Here is a 27,323-nt window from a genome sequence, read left to right as displayed (position 1 = left end):
GGAAAAATGTAATCGTGGTTAAACAATCGAGTGTCAGTCTTTCTTTGAATACTGTGGTGAGCATGAGCAAACATCCTTGCTAATAAAGTAATCAAGGGTTAGATTTATATATCAGTGCCTCTCATAACAAACAATAGAAAATTGCATAAAAAAGTGAAAAAGAAATTATCACCAGAGGTTATAGATATGCTTGTACCCTCCGCTGAAATTAATTACGACAGTAGTGCCTCATCTAACACATCTATACAGTCCGAAGATTCGAATTTAGAATATTCGTTATAATTTATTTTATAAATATTATATAGTTGTTGTAATATTGTATATTGTATAGTTGTAATATTGTATATTGTATAGTTGTAATATTGTATATTGTATAGTTGTATTTCGTTGATATTTAGACTGTGTTTAAATTTTTACTACGGTACGCGTGAAAGTTTGTAATAACAATTTCTCAAAATCTGACAAAAAAATGTTTCGAATAAAAGTATAACAGTATTAAGAAACGTATAAATTGCAATACAAAAAACATTAAAAAAAATTGTTTAAAAGAAAAAAAACAAGATCGCTTCGATTTTTTAAAGATTAAACTGTATTTTTGATTTGATAATGTTGTAGGTGGTATTAAGACGAATTCAACGATATATAATATTATGACCTTCACATTATGAATAACGTCGTAATAGTTTTGGCGCGCTAAACTGGCCAAATACCCTTCGCCAAATACTGTGCGCCGTGAGGTTCTCCGCTGGTTCTGGCTAAATGTTTTAAATGATCGTTCGCTGATTAACAGACCGCGAATTTTATGCATTTGCGACAAGAACGAGTAGGAGTAATTTAGAACGGTGACAACATTAGAAAAATTTAAAGATACTGTTACATTATTTTGAATCTATCAAACATGATCAAAGAGAAATTAAATTTCTATTTCACCGCAGTTTGTTGCAATTCAGATAGAAAGTTTTTACTTTGCATAAAGATCCGCAGTCTATCACCGCTCAATTCCACAGAATAAAAGGCAAAGAAAATCTGTGAAATATATTTATGCGTGAACACTGAAGCATCAATCAAGTGCTTTATCTACCGTATTGATTATGGTTTATACTTTGCGTCTGTCTGTCTGGTCTCCCAAGTATGCGCCAAGTATGATATAAAGGAACCGTTGTACGTCATTATAAAGAATTCCTCGCACAATATTATTCCTCTCGTGTGAAGCGCCGAAAAAGAAGAGCGTCGTGTTTAAACCATTTTCGCTCGAAATTAAATTCTCTAAAGAAGATGAATATTCATGGTAATTCGTCTAAAGCAGACAGTGGCCGACACCACTTACCTCAGATTCATTTTTCGCCAACAAATACCGCTCTTCCGCGGAATCATCTCGGAAGTGGGAACGAATGCAAAACGAACGCCGGTTATGCATAAACCGCGAAGCACATAAACGGGAGGCGGGGGAAAAAATTGAGACGGCCGGTGGTGAATCGGAGGGGAATGCATCGGCGAAGACGCGACACTTTTAAAACTCGGGCGCCCCCATAATCATCAATTATCGCTATCCGCCGCGCATAATTCCCCGCGATAACGGTACCGTCGGGAGACGGAGTTACAATACTAAGATCCGCAATAAGCCCAGCTCCGAATTTAATTAGCTCCGAATTCAGCAGGTTGGTCGAGGCTGAAATCCCGGCGTTAAAGTTCTCAACACTTTTAATTTAAATCCGGTTCATATCTGGAGCAGAGAGGGAAAATACCGTCGGATGGCACCGTGAATAACATCATACAAACGGTGTCCCATTAATTAAATTCCTAGCCAAGGAGTTTAGCTACCCTCCTCGACAGAGAGTCTGGGCGACAGCCATCGGCGACCCGCCCGCCGTTCATTAGGTCTGAATGGCTCGAGCGATATCGAAAATAGTTTCGTTCTCAATTTGCGTTCGAACGGTGTCACGGAATTGAAGGTTTTGTGTCAGTTTGCGGGGCAAACGACGACTGAGAAATGCGGGAAGACACAGACCGGTGTGGGCCTTCGAAGCCCGTGAATAGAAGAACGGGCCACGACAAATTCGAGTCACGCTTATCGCATCGGCATCTGCCCCGGCGAACATAATTTTCACTGGCCGGGAAAGGGAGCCGGTAAGCTCGGTTGCCTCCGTAATCCCCAACCATGAAATATTTACATGGTATTTCGCCAAAGGGAAATCTCATTATCGAAACTCCCTAAAAAATGTCCCCCGAACCAGAACACGGGACCATTGTCCCTTTACACCGGCGAATGGGAATTCGCCTAACGTCGGACACTTTACCGAGCGATTCGAGAGGAATTTGAAAAGCAGCAAAAATCACCGCTGTTTCTGTCATACCATTGCGATAGTATTAGTTGTAAATGCATTAGAAAATACAGTACTGATTTCAGTATTTTATTTTCAAACCCTTTTAATGACCATTTAGCATTTTTTTTTTTTTTAATAAGAGTGTTAGCAACTCAATAGTAATTCAGTGACAAAACTTTGTTGCTTCCACTGAAACTTTTTTTTATAGAACTTGTACCAGCATATTCGTCACACTTTTCTCATTAAAGTGACACCAAACACGGCAAAATTTGGGTCACATTTGCACGTTTAATTCACGATTTAGTGGAACCTCGATTATCCGAACCCATCTCTGAATTCTCCATTAACCAAGTATATTCAAAGGAATAAAATCGAATACATCCCCTTTAATGTATCTTTGCAATTTCGATAATCATTCATTTAGAAATTTGCTCGACGTTAGTGTCAAGAGATTGAAGAATAGTGTCTGTACACGATATAAGTGACATTTCGGTCCTCAAGACATATATCGAGACATTACTACAGTTCAAATAATAAAATTTTATTCATTCCTGCCTGTCAGTTCCAATGAGTTCATATATTTGCAGCTTCGTTCGTACAAACGAAGTACAATTAAACAGAGCTCTACTGTGCCTGAAGAGGTTGATCTAACAAGGAAGCTACACTCTTCTAGGATAGGGTAGGGTTGAAAACGACACCAAGAACTAATTAAAAATCAATCGTAACACAACAGCAAAATTCTCCACGTGGTACAAACCCACTATACTTGATCTTTAATCACTTCTCGAAACTAATCGCGAGTGGAGCAGCCTTCTTATTACAGAAACCCTTCAATTAAAGCACTGAAACAAGATTCCAAGGACTAAGAAAGATTGACAAGTGGCGATTGCGAAAAAATTGAAGGCAGAATCTGGCACTTTCGAATAAGTCACACAATAGCAAAATTTTCCACGTGGTACAAACCCACTATACTTGATTTTTAATCACTTCTCGAAACTAATCGCGAGTGGAGCAGCCTTCTTATTGCAGAAACCCTTCAATTAAAACACTGAAGCAAGATTCCAAGGACTAAGAAAGATTGACAAGTAGCGATTGCGAAAAAATTGAAGCTAGAATCTGGCACTTTCGAATATAAGTCACACAACAGCAAAATTTTCCACGCGGTACAAACCCACTATACTTGATCTTTAATCACTTCTCGAAACTAATCGCGAGTGGAGCAGCCTTCTTATTACAGAAACCCTTCAATTAAAGCATTGAAGCAAGATTCCAAGGACTAAGAAAGATTGACAAGTAGCGATTGCGAAAAAATTGAAGCTAGAATCTGGCACTTTCGAATATAAGTCACACAACAGCAACATTTTCCACGCGGTACAAACCCACTATACTTGATCTTTAATCACTTCTTGAAACTAATCGCGAGTGGAGCAGCCTTCTTATTACAGAAACCCTTCAATTAAAACACTGAAACAAGATTCCAAGGACTAAGAAAGATTGACAAGTAGCGATTGCGAAAAAATTGAAGCTAGAATCTGGCACTCGCGAATAAGTCAGGAAAAAATCAACGAGACTTGAAAGCCGCAGTTAGGTGAGTCGAAAAGTGAGCAATTAAAAATCCTTTAGAAATCGGTCCACCCGTCGCAGAAGAGGTAAGCCGGATCCAGAGTTCCCGCAAATCGTTGCATCAGGAAAACGGTGGTACTTGGCACCGGGTCGGACAAAGGGGCTCGGTGGATGAAAAACAATACCATTCTAACGAGAATCGTCAAAGAAGATGCAGCATCGTGCTCGGTAGCCCCGTTCCTGTGCCTTAATTCAACGAGAAAGCGTTTTGCCGCGGCGCGGTGTCACGCGATGTGTAACAACACGCTCGTCGACGTCGTCGTCGTTGTCGCCGTCGTCGTCGTCGTCTGGGAGTATAATGGATACAATAAATGCGCAGTGTCGCTCGAAAGAGGCGTCGGGGTTCGGTGGCGACTGGCTAGAGTCAAAAGTGTAAAAGCTTGCACTTTCCAGCCGATTTCACCCTTTCGCTTTTAACTCCAACGAGGACCTACATACACGGTTCACGGAGCGTTTTAGCTTACAGCTCGGCCGCGTGCGCGTGTGGTCAGAGCGTTGTACGAGTATCAGGCATCCGAAGAATGGAGGACTCGAATTGAAGCTAAATCCGATTTAGATCAAGGGGGGTAGTCATTGTGCCAGATCTATAATCTCTTCGAAAGCTCTCGGCATCGTAATTGGAGCGTGTCCTTTCTTCCTTGTTTCCGTTCTTCTCTACCCTACTTCCCCTCCGCCCCTTTTCTCCGCACGCTCTTCTTCTGATTCTTATGAAATGAACGATCTTCGCATCGCGCGCTCGAGCGTTCGCTGAACGAGACACATGCTGCGGTTATGCTCGATGCGTTTTGAACGCGCACGGACCGCTCATTCGGTTTAAACGACTCGATCGCATTCAGACAAACGAGGCTGTTCGCGTTCAATCGCGAACGCAAATTGGTCCATTCGTTTTGACATTTTCCCGGGACGCGTCGTCGTTCAATGTGCAGTTTGAACCGAGCAAGATTATTTCTCAATTCTTTGCTTCTATCTTTGGAATGAACCGTTAAATGAATTGAACGCGTACGGTGAATCTGAAATTTGACGACCGGGAAGAAACGTTGCCGCAAGAACGGTTCGTATGCAATTGCAAATTGCACGCAGCATAACCGCACCCGTGTCCGCGCACAGTAGCCAACGGATTGTAGATTTCAATAAAACAACGAACGAAGAAGCAACGGTTTCGGGTTTCCGCCGGCAATTACAATGCCCGGCGATCGTTCGATTCATCATTAGAATCGCGGCGGACGCCGGACGGCGGGCAGTTCTTCGTCCTGTAATTACAACTTCTAATTGTTCGCAACGCGGTTTATTGGAAGCGCGGACGTTTATAGGAATGCCCGTTTTCATGGGGCTGTTCGCGAAGTCCTGAATCGGCGAAAAATTTATTTCGTTGCGACACGCTCGCCAAGGTTAGAGCACAATAAAAACTTTTTTAATCTTGGCTAAACCTTTTCGCTATGTGCTTGCAGCTCCACGCATCCGGCTGCTTTATGGCCGTATAAACTTGGCGCACTCGACTGTTACTCAACATATTAGGTTTAAGTGTTTTTTGAGTAATTTAGTACGTGCATAAATTATATATTTAATATTGTCCGGTGGGCGATACTTTATCGCCTGTTTTAACGTTTAACTGCGCGAATAAATCTGCGCAGATTCACTGTACCGAATGGAGTCTCGTCGGGCATCGACTTTATTCGATAATATTCTCCAGTTATATTCGTTTATTTTTGCAATCGCGACGCCACGTTTCGAAGAGAGACGTTAGGAACGCGCAGTCGACCTAATATATATTCCATAAATTCCATGCATATTGCAATAAATACCACCCTCGCTTTATTAGAATCTGTACCCTATAAACTATTTTGTTATTTATTTAACATGAGTAGGTGCAATTTGAATGAACAAGAGGACTAAAAGAATTTAACAACATGCATGTGTTATTTCCAGGTTACTGACGTCATTGGAGACAGAACGAAAAATTGGTTCCTGCTTCTTGCAATTCTATTTTGCACAATGCGCTTCATCAAATTTCATACGCAGAATGATTTTCAAAATGCTATTCCGATTTCAATGATAATGGTTCACACGTTAGTTCGAGACGAATGCATGTCGGACAAAAATGTGCAATAAACAAAAGTCTCTAAGACTGAGTAGTAAAACGTTTAAAAACTAGCACACCTTCTTAGGATATTTCATCAATTTATTCCAAATAATATCACGACACTGTGTTCAACAATTAAACACTTAATTTATATTTCATCTTGATTAATTGGGGATCGATGTTCATAAAGCCTCGGTCGAACAACAGCTTTTTAAGATTTATATTTCCGAGGTTGTCGTTATAAGTATATTTTCAAACATGAAAAAGCGTCGAAAGCAGGCCGGCTAAATAATTAATCACTTTAACCAAAGGCTTGTGCTGCTATCCTCTTCTTCTCCTGGCCATTTATATTTTTCATTCATCCGCTCGCGTAATAAATTCTGCTTCATAGACTTCCGTTCGAAATATTAATTCCGGCCGCGACGTCCGCTATCCGATGCACAAAATTCCGGTATTGTGCGGTTGATGGGTGAATGTGTAACCAACAATCGCGATGGTGAATCTCAGCGAACCGTGGTTGACCATTAGCGCCATTCAAGACGCGCCAGAAACTGGGCATTAATTTCTAATTAACGTCTAACTGATACAGGCGGAGGGTTCGCTCGGAACGTCGTATCAGTGCTGGGCCAGTTCCGTTTCTGTGTGTGTGTGTGTGTGTTCGTGTTACGTGCGCGAATAGGTCGACACGGACACAGGCGCACAGGCGCGCCGTTCGCCGTACAAAGGAAGGCGTTATTTGGCCGGCCGCTTTTATGAATTCTCGAGGAAAGTTCATGGTTCTCTGCATTACGCCGCGTTAAAACATACTTCTGCGCGACGAAAGAAAAGAAGACACCGGGCGCCGCTTTTGAAAGTGGCGTAAATACTAATTACTTTCGCGGCCCTGGTTATGCAACCGGGGTCGAGCGTTTTCGCACCGAGGACATAAAGAAGAGGCGAGGAAAAAGGGAGAACGAGACGTGAAAAGAGCTCGCTTCCGCCCTTCCGCGCGATAATGTACAAGGCGATTCAAGGAACTGGGACACACAGGCTGTGTCCCTTTAATGAACGACGATCTAACGAGATCTCTGCCTCGCAAAAATCGCGAGCACAACCACTACAGCCGGGAAACGCGAACGGCATCCGCGGGATAGATCTTTGTGACAGATCAGGGGAATTGACTGGAATCGAGGGGAACGAGTTACCCCCTCTCTGCCAGTACCGGATTGGTCACGTGACGTTGTGACACGTGCGCGACAGAGACGGAACGCGTCACGTGACCGGGCCGTGGCGGAAGCGTGGGGGAACAGCGTCGTGGAAGGGGAAGGTAGAGTGGGGGGACAAGTCTGAATCTGACCACTCTGGTACAAGGCCGTTCGGATAATTTTACACAGCTCTACTAAATTGTTTATAACGCGTATTGAGACGTTCAGAGGAGCCGTAGCCAAAGCCGTCAGACTTATATCCTCGCAAGGAAATTGAGTGCGATTTCTTTTCGACTGTGCCTTGTGGATTTGAAATGAGCTCCGTGTGCCCGTGCATCGATTTTCCCCCGTCGTGGAAACAGAGAAGCGGAAGAGACAACGTGCACAACTCCGTTTCCGAGGGAGTTTTCCCGTGGAAAATGCTAAAACGTTGACTTCCCCTTTATGACAATCCCGAATAGGGTAAACAAGAAGGATCCAGGAAAAGAAATTGTCATAAATTCAGTACATCAGGAGAGCTTGACTTTTTAATCTTCATTCCGCTCCTCTGAAATTGCTTTGTTTGAAGGAAGAATATACCTGGGCTAACTCCTCGCAACTTTGTCCCCTGTTAACTCTTTTTTCCCCCGGTCGTATTTAGAAAGGACTTGTACAGTCTGGCCCAGTTTCGACGATCCGGTGTGTACACTCGGGCCATTCAAAAGTTCGGGGTCACTATCTCACCTTTCACCCAGTTAGCGATTCTTAACATTCGATGAACAATTTTTCTGCCGCCACTTCGGCCGCTCCGGCCCTCCTCCGGCAAGTTACCAAACACGCTCTCATTTTCGAACAGAGAGGTACAGTGGTGTGTACTCCTCTTTAGAAGTTCGCAACTCGCCTCGGTAAATATGCTATGAGCGGAAACTGGTCTCGCAAAATGTCATGAGAAGATTAGTTTCAATTAATCTTCTCTGCTCTGCAGAGTGCGCGAAGCCTGCACTTTTCATTCTGCTTGTTAGCAATACAATCTCCCCCTGTTCCTGCGTTAACGATTTACCATATTTTAAGAATTATGAATACGACATGTACCAACGTTCATGTGACAGCTTCAATTAGTTCAAGCATCGTGTCTTTTCGTTGCACTTAAATTTTCCTTTTTAATCAAACCGAAGTCCATTAAATGTCTCAAATTATGCCCATCGATCAATGTCTGCTTAGTTTTTGGTATAATCCCTCAAATTACTCAGACTGCCAAATTTCGAATGCTTCGGAATTAGCTGCAGTGAAAACTTTTTGTAAAACGTTTAGATTCTTTATTTTACAATTACTGAAATTATTTATGGTACAATGAATGTCTTTGCTCGCGTACGTATTCGATGCGTTTATTTTAAAGTTCAAGAATCGTTAGAAAATAATTCTGAAATATATTTGCTGTCTGCAAACTGCGAACCAGTTACCGCGTCCATTTATTTCCTAGAAAACAATGGACTCTCGGTTTAACTCTCGCTTCTATCGATACGTGATCCCGACTTCTTGAAAAACGGTGCAATTTTCTAAAGTGAAAATGTTGTTCTTCCAGAAATCGAGTAAACCGGAGCGTGACCGTCCGCCATCCTCCAAGACATAGTTAGCTGGCCAAATATCTACAGGTTGTTCATTGTTCCGCGTGGGTTATTCAATACAAACGTGCTGATTTCATTAAACGTTGTCCCTGGCCAACAGCCAGAACATTTACACCGCTCGGGAACACAGAAATTGCAAAAGTTTCCGTCCCCGCTGTACCAGGTGTTTCTCAAAAACATAAACAGACCAGATGCAAATTTCGAATCCGTGTTACAGCCTACTGATCTGTACAATGCGCCGTAACAGGTTGTACCAGAAAGGAATCATTGGCACTCGAACACGGGTGTTCACTTGAGAACAGCAGTAAGCCTCTCGGGCATTAATACTGATACATTTCACATGTTGTTTGGTAGCTTAATCGCAATCGCATAGTAAATATGTGTCCAACTTGACAGTAATTATACTCTATTGACAGATTTAAATCAATCAAAAAATTATAAAATATGAAAATTGATTTATTATTTTTTATATACCATATAAAATGGCAAATAAAATCACAAATTAAATAGGTATCTAATTCGAAAGTAACTGTGCTCGGTTGGCAAATTTGAAACGGTTCAAAAATTCTAGAAGATACAAATTCTATTATTTTTCCAGATAGAATCTATTTCTATTCTATTATTTTGTAATTACAAATCATAACTAGTTCTAACATTCAGGATTATACACAGTTTTGCGATCTCCAAAAAACGCTGCAGTATTTCCGGTTATTGAAAATGTTCGTCAGACTTTTATGAAATTAATCCCGAATGCGGCATCTCTGGAAAAGTATCATATGTACAATAGACACGGTGCCACAAAAAAAAAGCGTGTGAAAAATTCCATGGAAAACGTATTTCCACAAAGGTTGAATTGAAAATGAAATACGTCTAAATAAAATCGAACGAATGGATATCGTGGGCATTGTTGCCGCCTTCAATGATATTCATTTTTGCATTTCGTTTATGAAAAAATATCGCGCGAGCGCAATTAAAAGAACCGTTTTCCGCGTCAATTTTTATCTGCGCAATATACAAGTCCCCAGAGTTACACGTTCGCCCTTATAATCGAATTAACCGAAACAGCGTACTGCGCATATTATGAACCTCGCCCAAGTTATCTCATTATGATAATAATGATAATAATAGTTACAGCATCATGGGATATCACGGGCACCGTGATATTCGCCCCTGGGCAGCTTCTGCATTAATACAATAAAAAACTGATTTAAAAATGATTAGCAAAAGAAATTCAAATGGGCACGCTACGTTGTTGTTTGAATAATACTGCAAACTCTTTGATCGAGGTAACGAATATTTTTATTCTGTTAATACTTTACTAGACTGATCTTTGTGGAAAATAAAGATGTTCTGCATCGATTGTGAGAAGCAGGAGTTCAATAAAAATTGATTCCATCCCTCCATAAGTTGTACACATTGAAAACGATGGAACAATATTTTTTTTTTCTAATCTTTTACTTCAGTATAATTCTCAATGACTGTTCCTGAGGCTTCAGTGTTAGTACATGTCTAAAATTGTTATTACTGTTGGATAATTCTCTGAAAAATACTCGGCTGTGACTCATAAACGTTTAAAATCGATTAAATTGGTATTAAGTGCCGATCTGTCGGAATATTTTGGATAATTATTGTCATATAAAAAAGATGGTACAGAAGGTAACAATTGGTCCAGAAAAACTGGAATTTTTACAACGTTCTACATTCGCAGTGCTGCAATTGCTGTACCCCGAGGCTTTGAAAAATCGCAGTGTCGTTTTTCAGGGAAATAAAGCTGAAATGGGGATGAAATGGAAAACGTAGCAGAGAGATGTGCAAGAACGGTAATTCCTTTCGGTGCAATCGCCTACTTGACGCGGTGCATAAGACGTACACGACGGATAATATATGGCGAAGTGGTTAACACGCCCCCTAATGGGATTGCGAATGGGAAAGTCCGCCTTTCGCGAGTCTTAACGAATATCGATGAATAATCAACTCACCCCGGGGTATGACGATACACCCAGTACAACCGCTGAAACATGCTCCCCGGTAAATTGAAATTCACGGCGGCCATGATATTATAGGGAAACCGTAGTATTCGTACACCGTAACGTTTTCCAGATGTTGTTTACTCGGCGCGTGCATAAATGAAATTACTAAACAAAGTCGATGGGGGGAGTGAACGTTAATGCGGTGGCAATTTTGTAATCGCCCGGTAGTATAAATCAATAAAAGACGAGATCGCTCGGCCGTTGGACAACCGCCGCAGCTCACCCCCTGGGATTCAATAAGAGTTACACGCGATTCGAGCTTAATTTCATCAAACTGATAATTACCGTCTCCTCTGCTTCCTCGTACCGAATAAAAATGTCTGCGGAAAGCACGTGAGGTGGCCTTGCTTTCACTCGAGACTGTGTTATGCTGTACGTTCACTTGAGGATTGCCGGTGGACACGAAGATTGTGCAAAGTTCAATTAATTCGACAGTTAATCCGTGACCGAGGTTATTTTATTCTTTGAAGAATTTCAAATCTTCTACTTCCTCAATTTGCGTCTCAGATTGTTGAATGCTGGACAGTTTCAGAGAATGAGATTGGTTGTGTACGACTACTTATGGATACAATAATTATTCAAGATATCACGCAAATTATTTTGATAAAATTATTCATTTTACTGAAGTATAACAGCGCACTCGGTTCTGTTTTCTTGGAATGAATCTTCTAATCAATGAAAGATTAGGAAAGATTTTTCTCTGGACTCAAGGTTTGGAAAATCAACTATGAAAATGAGAAATTGGATGAAGCTTTAATGGATGAAGTATTTAAGTGGAAGAAGTCGCGATTTTAAGACATTTTTCCACTTAAATCGCCTTTTTCTCCAAATTCCGGTAAAATCCGTCGAATTTGGATTTGGCATCATAAAATCTATATACCAAAATTATTTTGGTGAAATTGTACATTTTACTAAAGTATAACAACGCACTCGGTTCTGTTTTCTTGGAATGAATCTTCTAATCAATGAAGGATTAGGAAAGATTTTTCTCTGGACTCAAGGTTTGGAAAATCAACTATGAAAATGAGAAATTGGATGAAGCTTTAATGGATGAAGTATTTAAGTGAAAGAAGTCGCGATTTTAAGACATTTTTCCACTTAAATCGCCTTTTTCTCCAAATTCCGGTAAAATCCGTCGAATTTGAATTTGGCATCATAAAATCTATAGTGAATAATGCATAAAATTTTAAGAATAGAACCCGGAAGCAGACTCGAGATTTTTCAAGGCGAAAAATTGTTCCTGTTGCTTTCTGTATAATTTTCTCTTATGCTGCAACATTCAGCTTTAACACTAAACGTACCGAGCTATAAATGTAACAGGTACATGTTGCCTTACAAAAATGGCAAGATTTAATTTATTTAGACGTTACACGGTTCTTATTGCAATGTGTGCTCCACTAAAGATCTTTATAATTTCTAAAGCATCTTTATAATTTCAAAAATTGTCAAATAAAAAATCTAGAACCGTTCATTTGACCGGTGGTGGTACGTTTAGTGTTAACCTCGTCAAGGAATCATCGGTTCTACGACTGGGACAGAAAGTTTCTCGGGTGTAGCGCAGTGCGCAACGAGGGTTGAGCCGTCCAGCGCAGCTTCCAGAAACGGTTCGCGGTTCGGAACAGTTTGATTTTTTCGCTGTGGCTGCAGTGGCGCGGCAAAACGATGAAGTGAAAGTAGCACGATAGCCTCGCATAGTAAAATCCGGCTGTTCTCGGCGGCAACGCGCGGAAATTCAGAAAGCGCAAGAAGTAGATCGCGCGCGCCTTGCCGGGCCGCGTCGGGCCGCGTCGGGTCGCTAGGTTTTACAGCTTGGCAATTTCATGACGTACTCGATAGCCGCCGGTCCCTAAGTTGCATTGTAAGGCTCATTGTGGGTAACTCGGCGTGCGGTAATATCGCCGTTTATAGGTTCCTCCGGAATACAATGTGTAATATATCCGGGGCGGGAGAAACGCGCGGATCCGAGAGGCGGGAGTATTGTTCGCGTATCGTTCCGATGGCGGCGGGCGTGTTAAATGTGATTATTCGTCGTCCACAGATCTCTGGGCCCTTATGTACGACCGGTGGCAGTTGGCGGTAGGATCGCTTCAGGATCCAGGTTGCTCCCGTTTCTCTTCTCCTCGAGCTGTCACGGCGTGCACACATTTTTCTCTCGTCTCCTCGTCCGTGCGTTCTTTTCCCGATGACTTGGCCAGACGACGACGTCGGCGCGGCGGTTGCTCCCTTGTATTTTTTCGCCGTCTCGTTCTCGAAGCAGCAAGGCAGCTCGGAATCGCAACGGCGCGGCGGTCAGCGACGACAGTTTTATTCCGAAGATTGGCGGCCAATGGGGCGTAAACTTGCGGGGGAAACATCGCGAAACTGCGATGGATTCGAGAGAGCTGCGCGAGTAGTCGAGCCCCGGCACCAGCGGAGGGCTATTCACGTTGAAAGGTGCGAGAACCGACCGAGACTCTCTCTCCGGCTGATGTTTATTCTCCGGTACTTCGTCCGAGCCCGCGTAACAACGTTTCCCAGACGTTATTCTCGGAACAGGAACCCTTCATCAATTTCTTCGCCAGTTCTGGGCCAGTTTCACCGTGGCAACTCCCGTCGGCGAAGCCTGCGGTATCGCGGCCGTGTCAACGCGCTCTCCCGCCTCTCTTTCTCGGTTCCGTAAATTGTGCTTCCCTTTATTCGGTTTCCCCTTTTTCCGCGGCCGCGAGGAAATAAAACGCCCTGCCTCCCACGCCTTCGCGCACTCTCGCTCTCTCTTTCCCTTTCTTTCCCTCTCGCGTCGATTATTCAAAGTTCATTGTTCGGCAAAGGAGCGACCGCAATTACGGAACTTCAATATTTTCGTTCGAAACGAATTGCCCTCTAGGAAGCGGAATCGTTCGCGGATAGATTTTATTCAAGCAGGTATAACGGATGCGGCCGAATTCATGAATAAAGTTTTTACTTTAATCATAGGAGTAGCTACTCTATTTTCTCGTTTCTCGTTTCCTTTTCTTTCCTTTTTTTTTTTCGCCATCCACGGCAGTTTTCCCGAGGAGGAGGGAAACAGAATGGGATCTTTCTAGAGATTCAGTGGAATTGAAAGCCATGGGTTATCATCTGTTTCTCTTACCTTGTCTCACAGTTTCCTTCCTTCCGAGGCTCCTGCGCTACTACGCTGGTGCTTATTCCTCTCTCTTTCTCTCTCTCTCTCTCTTTGTATTCCGAGCTTTTCTTTCACCACTGACCTAGGTTCTTAAATTTTATATTTCTTGCCAGGACCCTTGTTTGTCACCCTCCTGGCAGGGAAACGATGCGTTAAACGAATATGGATGGTATTGGAGGGTACCTGGCCAGGGCGATAATGGACTCAATTTCGCGGCAGTAGGGCGCCAGTCGTTTGGATTTCTCACGTCCCGACACTCTATCGATTCCCCTGGCGAAGCTCTCAGTGATTTCCTGGTCGGCCACCATTGTGGAATCGTCATATCTTTCAGCCACTGCCACACGATCTTCCAATAGAGGTTACAAACACTCGCGTTTCTTGTCATGCTCTGCCCATTGTTCGCATTGTAAGTTATACCGAAGTAACGATGTTGTGAATCTGCCTGCCTGCCCCCTCCCCGCCCCCCTCTAACTCGGCCCTGTCACCGGTATCGGTTGTAAAGTTGAATAGAACACGTGTACATTGATCCACTGTAAATTATATCGACCTTGTTTCCCATGAATGGAACGCTTCACGTTGGACAATCTTATGGCGCGTTTGGATCGAACGAACTTATGCCCCTCGGCCCCCGCTTCAACAAATTCGTACTCGTTTTAATGTCGAACGCCGGTTTAACAATAGATTTACCTGTCAAAATGACGGGTTCTAATATTTTTCATCTACAATTACTGAGATTGTGAGATGTGTGAGGAATTATTCAACGAATTTATTTCTCTGGTTCTATATCGTGGAAAGAATGGCTAAAAATTTGGATAGATACATTCCTGTTATTTTTATAAAATGTACAATACGTAGTGTTGAAAGAGCATGGACGAATTTTTCACACTCCAGGTCTTACAGGTTTTGAGAGATTTTTGAAAAATAGCCTTATTCTTACGTTTTCTGTCTCCCATTACCACGACTCGATTTTCTTTTTAAAAATTCGAGCTTGTTTTTCTCCGAGAATATAATATTCCCCCTAAACGCCAGATTTATTAATCTTTTTGAGAGATTTGTGAAAAATAGCCTCATTCCTACGTTTTCTGTCTCCCACTACCACGTATCGATTTAAGTTTCCTTTTAAAAATTCCTGCTTGTTTTTCTCCTAGAATATAATATTCGCTCTAAATGCCAGAGAGATTTGTTAATCTTTTTTGAGAGATTTGTAAAAAAAAGCCTCATTCTTACGTCTTCTGTCTCCCACTACCACGTATCGATTTAAGTTTCTTTTTAAAAATTCCTGCTTGTTTTTCTCCTAGAATATAATATTCGCTCTAAATGCCAGAGAGATTTGTTAATCTTTTTTGAGAGATTTGTAAAAAAAAAGCCTCATTCTTACGTCTTCTGTCTCCCACTACCACGTATCGATTTAAGTTTCCTTTTAAAAATTCCTGCTTGTTTTTCTCCTAGAATATAATATTCGCTCTAAATGCCAGAGAGATTTGTTAATCTTTTTTGAGAGATTTTTAAAAAAAAGCCTCATTCTTACGTCTTCTGTCTCCCACTACCACGTATCGATTTAAGTTTCCTTTTAAAAATTCCTGCTTGTTTTTCTCCTAGAATATAATATTCGCTCTAAATGCCAGAGAGATTTGTTAATCTTTTTTGAGAGATTTGTAAAAAAAAAGCCTCATTCTTACGTCTTCTGTCTCCCACTACCACGTATCGATTTAAGTTTCCTTTTAAAAATTCCTGCTTGTTTTTCTCCTAGAATATAATATTCGCTCTAAATGCCAGAGAGATTTGTTAATCTTTTTTGAGAGATTTGTAAAAAAAAAGCCTCATTCTTACGTCTCCTGTCTCCCATTACCACGATTCGATTTTCTTTTTAAAAATTCGAGCTTGTTTTTCTCCGAGAATATAATATTCCCCCTAAACGCCAGATTTATTAATCTTTTTGAGAGATTTGTGACAAATAGCCTAATTCTTACGTCTCCTGTCTCCCATTACCACGATTCGATTTTCTTTTTAAAACTTCGAGCTAGTTTTTCTCCGCGAATATAATATTCCCCCTAAACGCCAGAGAGATTTATTCATAGACCAAAAAAATAGTAAGAATTAAGCAATATGCTCGCGATGCAGATGACACAGTAGTCAAACCGCAAATGCACGCGCTTTTATAGCACGATTTGCCATGCCGAACACGATAAAACAGCTACAATAAAATTTCAGAAAATTTACAAGGCACTTCGGGCGCATTAAAAATCCTTTTCAGTGCCGATGACGGTACGCGAAAGTATTCGAAATTTTACTGGCCGGACTAATTAAAGCGTAATACTTCATTATGAAACAGTACCATCGTAAACAGAAAGGTCACGAGCGTTCTCCGGATTCCAAAAAAAAGTTGTTTTAATTAGTCGTTTCGTATGGCGGGGCACCCATAGTCGAAAGCCACGAATTAAACCGTAACTTCTGTGCATACATTCGGCCAGCAGCGACAGAGCAAAAACCGATAGATCACTCGTTGATATTTATCGCAGCAACAAGCCGGTACCCATAAAGTCAGGGTGCAAGAAATGCAGGTCGCATAAACTAGAATCGAATTTCCGCGTCCCCGCGAACGACGCTATTAAATTCAATAAAATATACAAACGGATAAGCAGGCGACGGCAAAAGTAAAACAGCGACGTTACAGATGTAACATTTTAACGAGGCCGGGAGACCGGAAGCAGTTTCAAAGTATAGTAAAACCGACGAACTATGGAGACTCCGGGCGTTCGAACCCGATTCCCTTTGAAGTCTGGCAACAATCGTCGAGGGGTTGTTTTATCCCGTCACGTTTCTGATCTCGTCGCGCCGAGAGCCAAGACGAATTTCGACTTTTCACCTGGGACGTGAAACGTCTTCCCGATTTTGAGAAACTGGTAAATTACAAGAACTATAAACACTCCGAAGCGATCGATCGTCCGTTGATTACACTTTCGCATGCCACGTCTTCAAGTTCATCCGTACGCGAGAAGGGGCCGGAAAGTTTCGTTTCCTGTACGGAGGAAAAAAATTCTTCTTCCGATGACTTTCCGGCATCGAGCGAGTGGTCTTCCGAAAGAAACACAAAAGGGAAAAAGAAAGGCCGGCTACCGCGAGGAAGACAACCGCGAAACTTTTCGTCCCCTCCCGATATTGGAGAAGAACAAAACTGGGACGAACTTTAGATGAGGGAATATCGATATCATCGGCGAGAGGAGACAGTATTATTCTTCCGTCGAAGATTACGAAACTAGAAAGCATCTCTCGAAAGAGAGAGGAAGAGAGAGAGAGAGAGAGAGAGGGGGGGGCTTTTTTCCAAAGCGAAACGGAGAGGAAGAAGAGTCCCCGTGTGATTTCACGGAACGATATCCAGCCGTGGAGCTTCTTGCGAATCGTCATTAGGTTTACGATCCTGGCTGTCGGATTTACACGGACCGGCCGGTAATAGGTCGTGGAAGAAGGTGACGATAAATTTCATATTCTAGTGCTGCCGCTAGATTCGCGGATCGTCTCGCCTCGCCTCGAAATGACCCTGTAATTTAATGCGCGTTTTGCGAGAGGCATCTGTTTATACACTTCCTACGACGTGTCCGCGGAGCCAATCATATTTTCATGGCGGGAAAGTAAGTACGCCTCGTTACCATGCTTTCTCGGTCGCTTGCTCCTCCTCGATGCAAATTCTCCGTCCTTTTTTTTTCTTTCTTTTCCTCCACCTCCTCCTCCTCCTCCTACCACGTCCGCTTTTGCTCAATGTACCGTACACGGTAAAACCGCCATTACCCGAACTAACGCCGAGACGTAAACGCTCGTCAAAATGAATTCTTCGGATAATAATACTATAACTTTCTCCGACGGTTCGACCACGCCCCCCGGACGGAATTAAACGATAAACGTTAACGTAAAACCACCGCGGTGAAAGTGCTCCGTTGACTCGCGATCTGTCTTCGGACCCTCCTTGCAAAAACGGTGCACGCTGCCTAACCGACCAGAGAACAGCCCTAAGTCCGAGAACTAACTTTGGACAGCGGTGATCTAACGCCGCTTGGCCGGGCTTTAGAAACTGCAGACAACGAGTTCACAGGGAAAGAAACTACACAGTTGCTGGCGTTTCTTCGCGGTGGCTCCAACGAGGTCGAAAAATTAGTTCGAGACAAAATCAGTGTGCAAATCTGTTCGTTTCAATTATATCGAGCGGTGAGTTCCGAAAAATTCATTTCCAAAAATTGACCAAGTTAAAGGCAAAATCAGTTTGCTATACATCAATTATTTCAAGCCATAAGTTCGAGAAATTCACTTCTAAAAATTGACGAAGTTAACACCAGGTTTACGGGACCCGTCAAAATGACGGATTCTAATATTATTAATTTACGATTATTGAGATTGTGAAGATCCATCTACGTGGAATTACTCAACAAACTTATTTCCTTAGGTATATATTATTTAAAAAATGGCTGAAAATTTGGATAGACACATTCTTCTCATTTTTATAAAGTAATGTAAAATACTCACTTTTAATGCTCCGTAAACCTAGTGTTACGGGCAAAATCAGTTTGCTATACATCAATTATTTCAAGCGACAAGTTCGAGAAATATACTTCTAAAAATTGAGCAAGTGAAAGGCAAAATCAGTTTGCTATACGTCAATTATTTCAAGCCACAAGTTCGAGAAATTCACTTCTAAAAATTGACGAAGTTAAAGGCCAAATCAGTTTGCTATACGTCAATTATTTCAAGCGACAAGTTCGAGAAATATACTTCTAAAAATTGACCAAGTGAAAGGCAAAATCAGTTTGCTGTTACATCAATTACATCAAGCGATGAGTTCGAAAAATTCACTTCCAAAAATTGACGAAGTGAAAGGCCAAATCAGTTTGCTATACATCAATTATTTCAAGCGACAAGTTCGAGAAATTCACTTCTAAAAATTGACGAAGTTAAAGGCCAAATCAGTTTGCTATACGTCAATTATTTCAAGCGACAAGTTCGAGAAATATACTTCCAAAAATTGACGAAGTTAAAGGCCAAATCAGTTTGCTATAAATCAATTATTTCAAGCAACAAGTTCGCAAAATTCACTTCCAAAAATTGACGAAGTTAAAAGCAACATCAGTTTGCTAATACCATCAGTGATGGTGGCTTGAAGACTGTTAACGCTGTTAACGCGGTAAACTGGGGTCTCTCGTGACCCGAAACAAATTTCCGTACACTATCTTTCGCTACTGTAACGCGCGATAATTGAAAATATCAAGTTTCTTTAACTTGTTTAAAACATTCGATATAGTCTTCAATACTTAACGGTATCTGAGAAAAATGCAGAACTTTAGGGAGGACCTCATAAGGGTTTAATCATTGGTCTTTTATGAAGTATAGTTGCTTGGGAGTTGCGAATATACATTTAACAACTCTGCAGGTAATATTGCTCGTTGTGTGTATACACTCATTATTAGACTGCGGATCTTTATGCAAAATAAAAATCGTTTGCATTGATTGCAAGACATAGGAGCCAAGTAGGAATTTATTCCTTTCTTTAATAGTTCCTTTAAATTGTAAGAAATATATTGGCAGTGTTGAGTTGTTTTAATCCTTTATTGTTTGAAATAACACCCACCCATTTTTGCTATAAATGCATAAAATCCGCAGTCTACTCATTGCATATACAGGTGCAGTGAATACTGCAGTATTAAAGTAATCTTTCTAAAATCTCCAAAAGAACTAAAGTCATTTTTTCCAATTTAAAAAAACTTATTAGTTTCCAAAGGGTGTCCACTTAATTTAGGAGTATACTTTAGGTAGGTGCTTACAGTTATTCCTAGTTCAAGCTAAAATTGTTAAAACCTAAGGCTTCGACCTTCAAATGAAGATTCTGACTGCATGAGCTGGTCTCGGCTCGGAACCGCCGGTCAGCAAAATGTTAAAGTTCTCTTATCTTTAAAACATTACAAGGACTACTTTAAAATCGTCTGCTCTCAGATCTCCCGGTTGACCTATTAAAGCATCCCCTTTAGGATCTCCACCCGTCACTTCTTTCTTTTTTTTTTCGCAGCGAATAGAAAGATTAACGCTGTGGTAAATATTCGGACAGATTCCGAGAGTATTAACTCCGGGGCGACGGAGCGGGCTCGATAAATCGATAAATTTCCGTGCGAAACGAGGAAACATGCAAAGTTTGTCATTCACCTTTAGACGTAGATCGCTGACAGTCCACACCCGGCTGGCGTAATCGTTCGATGCCCCAAGGATCAGCGTTCCCGTTGAATCGAAATCGACAGACATCACTCCCGCGTTGCTGCCGACGAGGATGCCTTTGCTCTCCGGCGCACCTGAAACCGAATATATTTCGTATCAAACGGACAGCTCGAAAAAAGACGAGAAAAAAAGAGAACACCGATGCTCTTATCATTCACAATGGCATTGCTCGGACCTCGATCTCGTCTAACGCGGTCGTGTATACACTGTCGATCCTTTTTTTCCCCGGTGGAGCTGCCGGACCAAATTAAATTTCATTTAGCTTAATGCGGAATGTCAACGAACCGGGCACGTGCAATAGGGGCGGATGAAACGACGAGAGAGAAAGAGAGAGAGAGAGCAACTAGATTTCGAAAAGGGGGAGGACGGGAGACAATGTCGGAGGCCGGTGTTGAGAAAAGGGTGGATCCGTGAGGGCGAACACGCGAGGAGACACGGGAAAGGGCAAGTTAAGCGGATATAACCGGTACAATAAGGACGGATGTTTCATCCAATTTGCAACGCGGCGAGGGGATTACATTCAGGCACGTTATAACGCGCGCGATCGTTTCCCCATATACCCGGGGAAAATGTTTCTGCCAGCCGGGCAGGCCTTTAATAGGCGGGCTCTATGCTCGCCCGTGCGATAGCGAGCGCGAATTCCACCCAAGTAACCTGTTGATTCGTTAACATACTTCATTAAGTGGGTGGAAAAGAGCCTTTCGCGAGACGTCACGACACGCGTGCATCCGCCGGCCCCGCTAAACGACTTTGCCAGCTTATAACTTGGCAGGCAGGCACAGAGATCTCGTCAGTTGCCGAGGATCTACAAAATGAACGGCAAGGGTTGGACTTCTAGCTCTACTAGATCTAGCAGATCAAAGATGGCACTTCGTGGAAGAAATTGTGGACCCAGAAATATAGGGTCGCTTGTCCTCGATCAGTCTGTAGGTGCCCGATAATTTTCATTCTTAAATAGTACCGTGATCGTGTCAAATTGAGATGCGAGGCGGATGATGTCCTGATTTCCTGGAAAGGAAGAAAGTACTGTACATAGATCGTAAGTTGCGTGTCACCTACAAACCGACTGCTGGCTCTACCTAATATTCCCTAGGGAGCTACTAGATTATTTATAACAATGGCGTTCGTATCATCGTCTACTAGATTATTTACAGTAACACGTTAATCGTAGACGCAACGTGCTATCTCCGCGCTATGCACAATAACGCTCGGATCGATTAAACTGGAACAGACGCCTAATAGCCAAACGTCGTAACGAATGATCCGTCTAACGGATCGTTATAGCAATCCCGGCGAATTGATTCCTCCGGCCGAACCGTTCCCCGAGTAAATCCTTCTTTCGTCCCCCCGTAACAGAACCAGATGTCTGGCGCCGCGTATTTGTATTCATGAACGGGGACGGAGGGGATGCTAACAAAGTTTTAATTACTTCATTATGGCAAGTTTTAATGAAGTTCGAAACTGACTTTCATATCACTTTATTGCCGAGCCCCGGCCCGGCCCCCGTTAAACGCAACAAAATGATTATCCATTGAATTATCTCGAGCTAACATTGAATCGGCAAACGATCGCGCGGCGAGGGAGAGAGTGGAGGGGGTGTTTTAATTCGGTTATCGATCATCCTGGATCCCTCAGGATCGACGGGGCAAATTGTTTAGAAGTTCGGGGGGAATTACGACACGACGCCGAGACGTTTGATAATTCGATTCTATTGCCGGTTATTATGCTTATGAGTAATAACGACCGCCGCTAAATAGATTAGAGGCTCGAGGGAGGCGACGCTCGCATAATGGGGGTCGCGGTTCGAGATATCGTTGATTAATTGCGCGTTGTACCCGGGGCCGCGGGAACAGTCCGATTCTGGGTCACTGTTTTAACGATACGATTTTGTTTAATTAATCACCTTTTGTAATGCTCCAGAGCTTCACCTTCCTGTCAGCTCCACCGGTGGCGAGGATCCTCTCGACGGGAGACCACTTTGCCGCATAAACTTCCCCGTCGTGTGCGTTCTGCAAGGGTTATTAAACGCTTGACGTATAAACTTTTGAAAAACTCGCGCATGCAGGAAGCAACGGTTAATGTATCAACCGCCGCCGTATCGAATTAAAATTTCCGCCCGGAGTTCCACGCGCGATAACTTCCGGGGACACCCGGCCGGAGTGAAATTAAGAATTCAGGCGAGCCGCGGATCTACTCGCTTCCAAAGAGAAAGAGAGAGAGATAGAGAGTGAGTGAGAGAGAGAGAGAGAGAGAGACAGAGAGTGGGAGGGAAAATTTTGCAACTATTCTGTATGTTTTATCGCGAGCGACGTGGTTGATTCACGATATTCGTTGTGCTAATATTGCGTCGCAGGCGGGCGACCTCGTTCGAGGTCATTAGGAAAAATGCGCCGGAGATTTTACGAGTTAATGGGAACCAACAAATAGCGATGATAATGCGGCGGTGAAGTATTGCGTGCATAGTTATGATCGTTAGTAGAACACACGAAATGTTGCGATAAATCGGTACTGTCTAGAATTTTCCTACGCGGACCGTATATCGACCGCGGTTCGAGGGTAATGTGCGCTACGTATGTAGAATACTTTAATGATGCAAATATTTTCCTCTTTGCAAAACATTAACTACTAATACTGTGTACGTATGTATGGATATGTGCGTGCGTGTCCCGTGGTTTGTCTGCATTTGTTCGAACTAAATATTTTACGTGCCTAAAGGATTTGAAAGCTTGTACAGCCGACCATCGGGGGCTGGTGATACGTACAACGAAAACCGAGGCGCTTCTACATGAAAAAATACGGTGAAAATTTCGAATGAAATTTTTTCATAAGAGGCTTTATTTGCGAGTAAATCCACAATGGAGGTTTTGTGGGAACGGGCGCCGTTCGGCGTACCGTGGCGCGTGTGTTTTTCCATTATTGTCTAGCTTCGGTTGGATTCGTGTTCGAAAAACGCAACGGTGAAACGTGTTCGATCATTCCGGCCCCCGCAGTATTTTAATATAAAGCGGATAATGATCGAGCACGGCGCGCGATTAACTCTTTCGAAAAAGAAACCTCGTATCGACAATATTCTATTCTATATTTTCACTGTATTTTTCATGTGGAACTCAGTTTTCTTTTTTTGAGATTGTGCCAACAGCTTCGTGTGAATACACTTTGAACTCTGAGTGGTCTAAACGAAATTACATCAAGGAGACATGCATGTTGTCGACTGCTCGAAAAATACGGCAAAAGAGAATATACAATATTTCTGAAAAATGTATTTCAATGTTTATAATCGTTTCTCTTTAGATCTCGAGTAGTTTGAGAACTGAAAACAACTGTGACTAAACTGTGTATATGTATATACATATATGTGCATATATGCATATGTGTATATATGCATATATATATATTTAGATAAATAGGTATTAAATACATCGATATAATGGTAAACACCAAACAAGCATACTTAAGTTAAAGTGGCACTTAAATAGTATATTAAAGTTTATATCTTACAAATAATAGGTGTCTCTTAATTATAGTTAGCAGGAATATAACGAATGACAGATTATCTGATAAATGCAATACTAAACGATAAATCAGTACAGCGATGAATACGTTAATACTCGAGTAATGTACCATGCTCTGAGAAGAAGTGTACGACTCGTGAAAAATAATAAGCACTCGACTACCAACTATAATCCCACAAACATCGTAATAAGTACAAGACATTAACTTAAACCAAAAGACACGTGTCCTGGTGTATATACTTTAATACAAACAAATACAATTCCTTACTAACAAGCTACATTGATGTCCATGAAAAATACTGAAATATCGTCCAAAAAACGTATCAACAAGATCCTATATACTTTATATAGATTATATATAAGTACTCTTGCGTATAACTTTAACGTATACTTTCGTCACCCTGCGGTTTAATAAAATATGTATAGTACGTCAGTCAATCTAATCTTTTTAATCAGGAATGTTGCTTACTCATTTAAAGCCACGGTACCGAAATGAACGAACGTATGAATTACGTCGCGTTTGAACAATAAGTTATAGTAATAAATAAATTATCCAGCGATCACGTCGCGAAAATGATTACATGATCCCAGAGACGTCATAGGTACCATAAATCCGCGTCGTCTAGATGAAAATAAATAGTTAACGATCTACGAATTTTTACTTCATCCTGTGAAAAAAGCTTAATTGACTGCAGTCCGTAGGAATAACAATTTCTTTTCAGTACATATAAAAATAACTCCGTATTAAAATTTGAACTCTTACGTAAATTAGGTTTATCGTAAAGCTATTGTATAGCTACTCGCGATTTTACCTCCTTCGACCGAAATTACTCTCTAACTGCTAATAATAATAGTGTAGAACAGAAAGAGAGCGAGATAGTGTGTGTGAGAGAGAGAGCGAGAGAGAGAGACTCGCGTGAATTCCACGATACAAATTCGATTAGTTGTTCACGCATCGCGCTCGACAGTTTTTCTTATTCAATCGTACAAAACATGCAGTTCTGTGTTACAACAAGTCAACGGACCGTTTGTACTAGAATTTCCACAGCGACAGCATAACGTATACGTATATATATATATATCTCTATGTATATATGGATATATAAAATATGTCATAAATTAAAAGTTTGTCAACGTACAAACGTAGCGGACACTTTTGTTGGTACAGCGGTAGGAAGACTCTTAAAGATTCCTTCTTTTAAACTGGAACGATCCGGACTGACGGGTCGAGTGTCGCGAGCTGCGTCCTCCAGCTCCTTTTGCACCTTCGCTTGCCTCTTTCTGGAAAACAAACGGACACGAGAGAAATTAACAACAGAAAAATCGTGAACGATACCGACATCACGTCGCGTATAAATACCCCATATGACACGTCGGTGTCTGTGAACGGATCATCCAATTGTTATACTTCATGCAAGAGAAAACTATTAGTGGGACCGCCTCTTTGCTGCTGTTACTCATTAATTGTTCATTGGAATGTCGATGTTGTGTCGTATTAGTTGCATTATCCGACTGCTTGACAATCGTTATGGCAATATTCATTTTAATGTGAACAGCGTATTGAATGGAAGAGCTCGAGACTTCAGCAATCGGTCATACTCATTAAGCTGAATGTGAAAACCCGAGATATTCCTATCTACCAAGGCCATAACAATTTTTAAATGTACTATAGCTTCATCCTTTATGCCCCAAACTATAGTAACTTTATAATAATACTTTAAATTAAGTTAATAAAGTATCTCGTAAAAATGATACTTTTAAAGTACCTACAGGACACAAGAGCTACATTTGCTATTTATTTCGGAGACCACATGATTTCCTACTATTCTTCTTTGTACTATGTCACTTGTATGAAGTCATAATAAATTCCAGGTGATGGCTCTTTTATTTTAAACACAATTTTACTGACACTAATCTGTCGACTGCGTTGGGGACCATTTTTTCCTTAAAGTAATGAGTACCGTCCACACTGAAGAGCTCGAACCTTCGCTTCAATACCGTGTATGCGTTTAATGATAAGCACAACTGCCCTTTAAGCATTTTTACAGATAATGTTTCAGTAAACATTAATTCGTCATTATTGGTAACAGTATATGACACACTGCTGTACACCAAACGTAAATAAAAATGATGCGTGTAAATACGTAATCAGGTACGTTTAGCGAACCGCTAAAAGCTGCAAAATGGTATGTTAAGCGTAATTTTTATCACGTCTCTTGTTAAAAAGACTTACCCGAACTTTGATAGGGTATGCATCAAAAAGGCTGTTGGACTGGAAAAACTCTCACTGAAACGAAAATGTCAAGCAGTGTGATGTGCTAGTGCAGGAAAACCCTACAGCGACAGAGTCTCGTGTTTCTCTCTCTTTTATCTCTGTGAAAATCTTAACATTGTATGAGTAGTATTAACAAACGTTGTCGGTATACGTTGTCTAAACAATTATTACCGATGTGTGTTGAGTTATATGGAAAATGGACTATGAGACATGAAATTGTGAATTTTTAAATGTCACAACTGTGAAATAATTTATTATGGGTATGTGACGCAATTAGACTGAACTAATCATCCGTCAAAATATCCACACAACAATTTAAAACTACTTTTAAATACATCATAAAAATACCATCAATCATAAAACACAAGTTAGTATAAAAAAAATAATAATAACGTAAATTTATGATTTTTAATTAATGCATCATTGTATCAGATTAGTAACAAGGGAAATAGTATAAAATTTGTCATTGTTTCACAATAACGTATGATTAAAGTTTAGCACAAAACATTTTATTAGAATGAATTGTAAATTGTGAATTGTTGTTGGTCGTCTTGCTAAAATATTATTCTCAAAATATTACTTTTGTTAAAGGAACATGATAAAAGCATAACATAAAACGATAACACTGATAAAAGAATCTTACATAAATAAATATATGAAACAAATATAAATATAAATGATGAGACTCTTTGACCAGTAATCATGTTATAACTTTAACATATGAATTTAAAAGCATGCAATACAGACACAAAAATAATACAAGACACAGCAAGCTAATTAAACCAAAAATTATATTGCATAATGCAACAAATAATAAAATGGGCTCCAATTTTTATAAAGCCGAGATTTCATTTTTTACCCTGAATCTATTTATATAACATCAATCACATGTTCTTCTTATCACTTGCTTATCAGCTTCATAATGAATTATAATATAAGAGTGATGATAATGCAACATGACAAATAATTCTTAAATCTCTCCTACAAACTTCATTATACTTTATAGTACAATATATACATCCTTAAACAAGTTTCATCATTATATGTTTTCATTGCTTTATATAAAGTTAGTGAAAACTGTTCAAAGGTCAAATTAGTAAAGATTTCAATACTACACATCCACACTAAAATTCTACACTAACTTCAACACTAAAATCTACAAGCATATATTCTAACTGCTTTACACTCCAACAATTAAAACCTAGATTAAGTACTAATCTACAAAAGAAAATGAGCAGGAATAGAGAAAAACAAACGACACACTATTTACAATTATTATATAAAAATATGAACACAC

At 41.0% G+C, this 27,323-nt stretch overlaps 1 protein-coding gene across 2 annotated transcripts in view; it reads right to left on the bottom strand.

Moving 5' to 3' along the window:
* The window catches only part of Atg16 (Autophagy-related 16), a 444,558-nt gene that overhangs the window by 415,803 nt on the left and 1,432 nt on the right, over nt 1-27,323 (bottom strand). The window contains exons 6-9 of one of the 2 annotated variants that reach the window (XM_076803544.1): nt 25,985-26,038; nt 24,891-25,032; nt 22,143-22,248; nt 20,171-20,313 (exon numbers count right to left, since the gene is read on the bottom strand). In XM_076803544.1, coding sequence (XP_076659659.1) covers nt 20,171-20,313; nt 22,143-22,248; nt 24,891-25,032; nt 25,985-26,038 — 445 coding nt within the window. The remainder of the gene's footprint in view (nt 1-20,170; nt 20,314-22,142; nt 22,249-24,890; nt 25,033-25,984; nt 26,039-27,323) is intronic. The other variant, XM_076803545.1, reaches the window with a different exon arrangement.

This window comes from Halictus rubicundus, chromosome 18, assembly GCF_050948215.1.
Source record: "Halictus rubicundus isolate RS-2024b chromosome 18, iyHalRubi1_principal, whole genome shotgun sequence".
Lineage (NCBI taxonomy): Eukaryota > Metazoa > Arthropoda > Insecta > Hymenoptera > Halictidae > Halictus > Halictus rubicundus.
This window is presented reverse-complemented; position numbering and strand designations above follow the sequence as displayed.